Source organism: Capricornis sumatraensis, chromosome 19, assembly GCF_032405125.1.
Source record: "Capricornis sumatraensis isolate serow.1 chromosome 19, serow.2, whole genome shotgun sequence".
Lineage (NCBI taxonomy): Eukaryota > Metazoa > Chordata > Mammalia > Artiodactyla > Bovidae > Capricornis > Capricornis sumatraensis.
Window position 1 is genome coordinate 54,898,532 of NC_091087.1, and position 7,634 is coordinate 54,906,165.

The 7,634-nt window shown below is 50.7% G+C and overlaps 1 protein-coding gene across 1 annotated transcript; it reads right to left on the reverse strand.

Moving 5' to 3' along the window:
• Nucleotides 1-410: 410 nt before the first annotated feature.
• On the reverse strand, nucleotides 411-5,563 carry FOXA1 (forkhead box A1). Its single transcript, XM_068991243.1, has 2 exons — nucleotides 5,477-5,563; nucleotides 411-3,121 (listed from the first exon to the last, which is right to left on the reverse strand). Exons 1-2 carry the CDS (start codon nucleotides 5,546-5,548, stop codon nucleotides 1,787-1,789), a joined length of 1,407 nt encoding a protein of 468 aa, XP_068847344.1. The 5' UTR covers nucleotides 5,549-5,563; the 3' UTR covers nucleotides 411-1,786.
• Between the last annotated feature and the right edge of the window lie 2,071 nt (nucleotides 5,564-7,634).

The window sequence follows — 7,634 nt, forward strand, 5'->3', positions numbered from 1 at the left end:
AAATGATACACTGGAGAAGGGGGGGGAGATAGTTAAATTAATAATATTTGAGTTCATTGTAGAAAGGCTCAAAGGAAGCACAGAAGACTTAAGCCCTTGTCGAAAATTGAAGTAAACATTACAAGGAATAAAGAATCTTTCAAAAACTCAATTCTTAGGATATTAAATCAATTTATCTACCTTTTTATTTATCTACTTTTATTGAATCTCCTTAATTACTTTTTCCTAGCTACACATTCATATAATAAAAATAAAAAAAATTTTAAGATTCTTTTCGTTTTTGTCATTTCTATTCAGTGTCGGGCTTTGAAAAATATTCAGAAAATCCATTTTGGATTTAATTAAGGAAAATAGCAGAAGTTTTCTTTTTGTTAACATTTGATTTATTTAAAGTCCTTAGCTGCAAATGATCAAGAACATATTCCACAGCTTAAATTTTCTCATTTTCATTATTTAAATCAAAATATTTTGATTACAATCACACTGATAAAAATTAACATTTTATTTTGTAATTTTAACCATCATTTAAAGCAATTTCAGCTGTAAAGAAAAAAATAAACCATGCAATAAATTAACATTGAGAAAGCAAAGAGGAATAATAATGGAACCCGTCTGGCTATACTAACACCATGTCCAACTGTGAAAAGTGCATTAACACTGAATGAAACAAGCACACGATGGCAATAATTAAAATGGCCACAATCAATTGGATTTTGGAATCTTGGACCAAATTTTGAAATACAGCTCCCTATAACTTATCTCTCCTCCAACACTGTAATAGTATTCCCCCCCCTTTTTTTTTTCTGGAAAAAAAATATCCTTTAAATGGTATAAATACAAAGAAGCTAATTTTACACATGTTATATGACCTCAGAATGACATGACCATGGCCCTCTGCAAAACAAGGAGTAGAGTTATTGACAAGGGCAATTCTCAAGGAATTGATTCCCAGGGCTATGTGTGGTTGGAGAGGAGGGGAAGAGGGTGTCTTTGTAACTTCTTGGTCCGGCAACTCAAGAGCAGGTATATCACCGACCTATTACCTTTATATGTTATATAAATATATGGATGATGTCTACATATCTGAGCATGTGCATAAATAAGTTCATATATATGATAGATATGTATTTCATTTAGAGACATCTGCTATCTGAATGTATCTGAAATGCAAGCTGAAAAAAAGTGGCTCTAATCTGTTTATGTTTTGCTGTGTAACAGCAGCACTGTCCTTCAATACTTTTAACAGTCCTGGTGTCTACTTGTTTCTTCACCCTTTCAGTTCTTATGGTTAAGAGTATTGCCATGGACCTGTAAACTGTGTGTCTGTGTGTGTGGGGGGGGGAGGGGAATCAGGTGAGGAGGGGAAAAAAAGCACAAACAAATACTTTACAAGCTTGACCATCTTTCTTTTTTTTTAAATAAATCCTGCACAGACTAAAACATGTCTGCAGGGGGGAAAGAGGGAAGAAAGGGAGAAGGACAAGGAAGCAGGAGGATTTATATATATATACACTTGTGGATCATTAAACTTTGCAGGACAACTTTTTTTGGTCTGAGGTTGGTTTTCTTTGTAATAATATACACAAGGCGTTTTGAACAACAGTAACAAAGTAACAGTCTTTTGCACTAGGGGAAAGATTGTGCACACACACAAGGAAATAAAAATAGTTGGGATTTCATGATGCTGCTGTCGGCTTGGTATGTGTGGCTTTGTTTGCTGTTGATTTCTCTCTCTCTCTCCTGCTACCAGCATGGCCATGCCAGACAGACCCCCGGTCCCAGGGAGCTAAGAAGTGTTTAGAACGGGTCTGGAATACACACCTTGGTAGTAGGCTGGCTCCAGGGCTGAGGGCTCAATGGGGCTCCTCGTGGCCACCGAGGCGCCGCCGAGGGGCAAGCTGGCGGGCAATGCGCTGCCATAGGGCGAGTACTGTAGTGCCTGCTCGTACGCCTTGAAGTCCAACTTGTGCTGCTGCTCCGAGGAGGACATGAGGTTGTTGATGGAGAAAGGATGGTTGAAGGAGTAGTGAGGGTCCCCTTTCATGTGCAGCTGGGACTCGTGGGGTGCCAGGCCATGCGCCGGGTGGGAGGGGGGCACAGATACCAGCGCCCCAGGCCCAGAGCTGATCGGAGGAGCAGCCGAGGTGGCTGGAGTCTTCAACTCCGAGGCGCCCCCTGTCGCCGCCGCCCCGCCGTGGTCCAGAGTCTGGGGGCTGGCGGCGGGCCCGGGGGCCGGCGCGCCCTCTAGCTGGCCGGCCTTCCCGTGCACACCGCGATGAAGAGGCGAGTCGGCGCTGGGGTTGGCAGCGCTCGAGGGGTCCTTGCGGCTCTCTGGGCCACCCTTGGGGCCGCCGCTGCCGCTCCCGCCCCCGGGGCCCGGCTGCTTCTCGCACTTGAAGCGCTTCTGGCGGCGCAAGTAACAGCCGTTCTCGAACATGTTGCCGGAGTCCGGGTGCAGCGTCCAATAGGAACCCTTGCCTGGCTTGTCCGGGGAGCGGGCCACTTTGACAAAGCAGTCGTTGAAGGAGAGCGAGTGGCGGATGGAGTTCTGCCAGCGCTGCTGGTTCTGCCGGTAATAGGGGAAGAGGTCCATGATCCACTGATAGATCTCGCTCAGCGTGAGCATCTTGCTGGGCGCCTGCTGGATGGCCATGGTGATGAGAGAGATGTACGAGTAGGGCGGCTTGGCGTGAGGGTAGCTGCGCTTGAAAGTCTTGGCGTCGCCGCCGCCGCCGCCAGCGCGGCTGCGGCCCAGGTTGGACGGCGCGTACGCCATGGGGCTCATGCACGGGTTCATGGCGGCCGCGTAGGGCCCCAGGCCATTCATGGAGGCCGCCGGCTGCGCGCCCATAGCCCCCATGCCGCCTGGGCTCAGCGTCGTCCCCATGGCCGTCACGCCCGCCGTCATGCTATTCATGGCGCCCGCAGAGCCGCCGGGCATGCCAGCCACCGCCCCGGGGCTCAGCCCGGCTCCCAGGCCCGGGTTTGCGTAGGACATGTTGAACGAAGCCGGGGTCATGTTGCCGCTCGTGCTCATGGTGTTCATGGTCATGTAGGTGTTCATGGAATTCATGGTGCCCAGACCCGAGTTCATGTTGCTGACCGGGACGGAGGAGTAGGCCTGGAGCGGAGACAGCGTGAAGAGGCCCCGAAGGGCTGAGTTAGCAGTGGGCGCGCTGGAGGCTACTGGCCCCCCGGCAAATCCGAAAACGAGAACTCGAGGCCATTTCTGCAAAGTCTAAGATCCCCCAACCAGGGGCAAACCGGCGGGCGCCCTCCCCAGAGCCAGCAAAGAGATGTCGTGCACGGCAGGGGGGGAAATCCTAGCTCGGCAGGCATGAAAGCCAAGAACTCACAGAAAATATGTCCCCAGGAAGATGTGTAATCGCCTTACACGCCGGGCTTAGGGGCCGGCTTCTGGGGCCCCTCCATCGTCTCTATCCACGCCAGGCCAGTATCCCACTTTCCACCCCAGATCGGGCCTCGGCAAAGCCGTCCTTTTGCTTGAAAGGAGTTAAAACTCCGAAAATAGAATTAATATCTCGGATCCTCGGCTTATTCACTCCACCTTAAGCGTGCGGTGGGTATGACAGTGCTTCCCTCCATGCCCCAGCCCCCACCCTTAGGCGGGCAACATCCCCAGATTTGCACCCATCTCGCCTAAGCCTGCCAGGCCTGGGCTGACCACCTAGCGGCCCGTGCTGTTTCGGGTGACAGTTAACCTCTCCCTGATAGAGCAAATCATCCATGGCCATATGACCAAACATTTCCAAACAATTGGCTTTACTGTCTTAGCAGCTTTCACCAAATGGTGACTTTTTGTTGTTCATTATATTTAGAAGTAGTGTTTTCCATCTACTTGTAGCAACTGTAATATTAAAAGGGAAAAAACTCAGAAGTTGAGTAACTTTTTGGAAAAAATAGATATATAATAGGAGAAAGAATAGGGGAGGGTACATAATAATATCAATGCACATCCTACATTTACATTTACAGCCATTCATAAACTTGAACTAATTTCATTACCTATTTCCAGGCCCCTAATGTCTGAAAATTTTGGTGACAAAATTTATAGAAATAATCACATTTTTTACATAGTCTGATATTTTGCCACTGATCATCTCAAAACCTGGCTTTTGAAATTATGAATAGTATCAAATACTTTAAAATTCAAAAATCAAAGTCCACTTGCTTTCTCTTAATGCTATTCTACTTCCCAATTCTAACCTGTAAAGAAGCTCTTTTCATAGAGAATTTAACTCACTAGTGAGTGGAGATGACTGTACCTGAATTAAATCTGAGGAAGTGTTCTGAGCTTCTTAAATCATCAGTAGGGGAAAACTCTTATCAATGGCAATCTGAGAATGCACTAGATATGTTAAAAATATAGAGTATAGAAACGTAAAAACTACTTATCTGTTAACTTACTAAAAATAATAATATCCTTACATTTATTTTCATCCGAAAGCATGACTTTATTTGAAAACATAAAAGGTGAACAAACATTTAATTAGGCACACATTCTGCTATAGTATGCAAATAAACTCGGGATATGTTTGTGAATATATACACATATAAATTTAAATAAATTAATTACCATGAAAATATTTCTTGATTTTATGTTTTTCTGTCCATATCTTAAAGTATATTTTACTTTTACTTTTCCCAAGATTATCCAAGGCAGTTTCAATAAACGTTTTCAATAATGGTAAATTTTTGGAGGGTAATCGCCAGTTATTTCCAGAGAAATACTTTTAGGAGTAGAGTCCTGCCTGTACCTGGTTTTCCTCGCAATCCCTTTGTGCACACTGTATTGATAAAATAAACCACACGAACGTGCCACCAAGGGGACAATGAAGAGAAACAGGTTCTCCGCCCGCCCGGAGTGCTGGAGGAAAAGTCAGCTCGCACTAGCGCCACCCAGCGGTTCTAAGCAGGAAGAAGCACACTTCTCCCCAAACAGGGCTTTTGAAGAACTTTTACAAAATTTCGGAATCATTTCATTATCAAGATTCGCATTATTAGCGGCTGCGCGCTTTCATCAGAAGACATCTGAGAATTCAACTACGGCAGGAAGAAACTGCCCCGCAGGCAAATTCTAGCCTTTTCAGACTTGCCTCAAACTCATGCCTCCGCCAGCCAGCCAACCCGCGCGAGGCACCCGGGTCTGGGCTCTGGCTCCCATTCTCCGCAAGCCAGAGGCAAGTGTGTCCCAGAGAGCGGGTGCTTTCACAGCAAGAATTTCTTAAAACCGTCTCGCCCGCTCTGAGCGCCGATCGCCGGAATCCCGTCCCCGGGCCGGGCTGAGGATCCGGCCCCAAGGCCCGTTTAGCCAAGGCCCGGCCGGGGCTAACCCGGGTGGGTAGGCACCGGTGGCACGGAGGAGGCGCCCCAGTCCGCCCGCTGCCCGCCTCGCCTCGTTTCCCCCGTCCCAGCACTGGCTCCAGGAACGTCCCGCCTGCCGCCCGCCTCTCACCTCCTGTGTGTCCGCATAGTAGCTGTTCCAGTCGCTGCTCTCGTGCCCTTCCATCTTCACAGTCCCTAACATCCTGGAGCCACCCTGCTCGCTGCAACCATCCAGCCCTGTGCGAAGCGACTGGCAGCCGCGCGGCCCGGGGCGGGGGGCGGGGAGCCGAGCCGCTGCGGTCACCCGAGCGCCCGCGCCGGCCCAACGCCACCCTAGCGAGGAGGAAGCCAGGAGCTGCGGGGCGCGGCGTGCTCGGCGGCGGCGGCGGCGGGGCGGGCGGGGGCAGGCGGCGGCCGCGGAGCGCGGCGCCGGGGAGCGCCTCCGCGGGAAGTGAGCTGGCGGCCTCTGCGAGATGAGTGCAGTTGAGCTGATGTGGATCTTACGTCGCTCGAGTGCCCACCTCCTCGTCCTCTCCCCATTTGTCCGCCGCACAAAGACGCTCGCACCTACAAAGCCCGAGGTGCACCTGCGAGGCGGCCGCCCGCCAGTCCGGCCGCCGCGCCTCCCGCCCCGCCGCGCCGCCGCCGCCGCGCGCGCCCCCTGGGCCCCCTCCCGCCGCGCCCCCTCCCCCAAACCCGACCCTCACTTTGTTTGCCAAGCGGCGTAATTGGTTTAAGCCGGGAGGCTGGGGGAAGAGGGAAACCCGGGTGGTGGTGGTGGAGGCGGGGTGGGGTGTGTGTGTGTGTGTAACCCCTCTTTGGAAGAGGAAAAAAGAAAAATAGGCGGGGCCGGGAGTGCTAGCGAGGGTTTTGGATGGGAACCGCGCAGCCGATGAAGCGCTGGGGGCGGTGGCGTTGGAGCCCGGGCTCCTGGGGGTAGAGCCGGCTACATGACCCCAGGGTTCCCCTGGGGGACCTTCGGCCCTCGGTGCTGCGACCCCGTCCCGCGCCCCTCCTGCCTCCTACTATTCTGCCCGCTTCCAGCTCCCGCCCTTCTGATTCCTGACCTAAAAGTTCAACCCTGGGAGACTGGAAAATTCAGACTTCCTCCTCCCACCCCCGGCCCCCGCCCCGGACTTCAGGATTGAAAAAGGAAAAAGCCCCACTTTTGCCCCGTCACTAGAAACTCGGCCATCTGAGTCAGCCGAGCCAGGTGACGTTAGGCCGATCCCGGCTCCTGGCTAGCAGAGTGGAGACGCTGCCACGAAACCCGTACCTGCGGCTAAGAGCAGGTGAGTCACAACACCGTTTTATATCTTTATGACATAACTTTTTTTTTTCCACCTCGATCCGCTCTACTCCCCCTGTCATCTGCAGCGATCGTGAAGAGGAAGAAACTGAGAACAGATGTCTATGTGATAGGGCAGGCGGACCCGAGTCGGGCCGTCCTCCCTCTGCCCAGCTCCTCCTCCCGCCCCCCTTCCGCAGCCTCGGGGACTGAGCTGGAGGCGACCGTCTGGTTTCTGATAGGGAAAGGTCAGGGGGAGGGGACATCTCCCTAAATACGCGCCGGGAGAGGCTGGGCTCGGGCGCGGGAAAGCATCTACTCGGCTAGAGAGGTGCCAGGCCGAAGCCAGCGGTGGTGACGGCAGTGCTTGGTCCCATCTCTGATCTGGAGTGGCCGGGCTGGGACTGGACATCCGTGGGAAGTGCTTCTTCAAGCAAAGCCTCTTGGCTTCTATGAGACTCTGGGTAGTGGCTTGCCCACAAGCCCTGGGGAGGACCAACTAAAGTGACTGGGTGGTAGGCAGTGAGTTGGTGAGAGGTTGTGCTATGGTGATTGTGTGGTTCTGAGTGTGTGTGTGTGTGTGTGACCATGTATGTGCTGTACTTTCGGAGAACCACTAGGTTTAAGTAGCAATAAAAAATCTTTCCGAAAGGACTAAGAATCCGCGAAATATTCTTGTTTGGCAAAGTTTTAAACTGTTATTAATCTCATTTTAAGAAATGTGTTTTAACTTGTCTTCCAAACAGATTCCTTTACCCCCGTGCTTTGTTCTTACAAACCTTTCTTCCTTGAAATCTGGCAAGAGAATCACATTAAATCCTTGAACCAAACAAATCTCTTAAATCAGCAGGAGAGCATGAGAGGGTGAAGATGTGTAGTTAAGGAAATAAAAAAAGATAAAAGCATTGGATTCCAATTCCTTTAAGAAAAAAAAAAGGGAGGGTGGTGGCAGTGAGTAACGTCACATTGTAAGGAAAGGCTTGAGAGTGAAATTAAATCA

What these genes read in the sequence shown, in the direction of transcription:
- FOXA1 (XM_068991243.1), bottom strand. Translation starts at nt 5,548, where the DNA reads ATGTTAGGGACTGTGAAGATGGAAGGGCACGAGAGCAGCGACTGGAAC. An exon ending in ACTATGCGGACACACAGGAG is followed by an intron (nt 3,122 to 5,476) that starts GTGAGAGGCGGG and finishes TCTCCGCTCCAG; the next exon opens with GCCTACTCCTCCGTCCCGGT.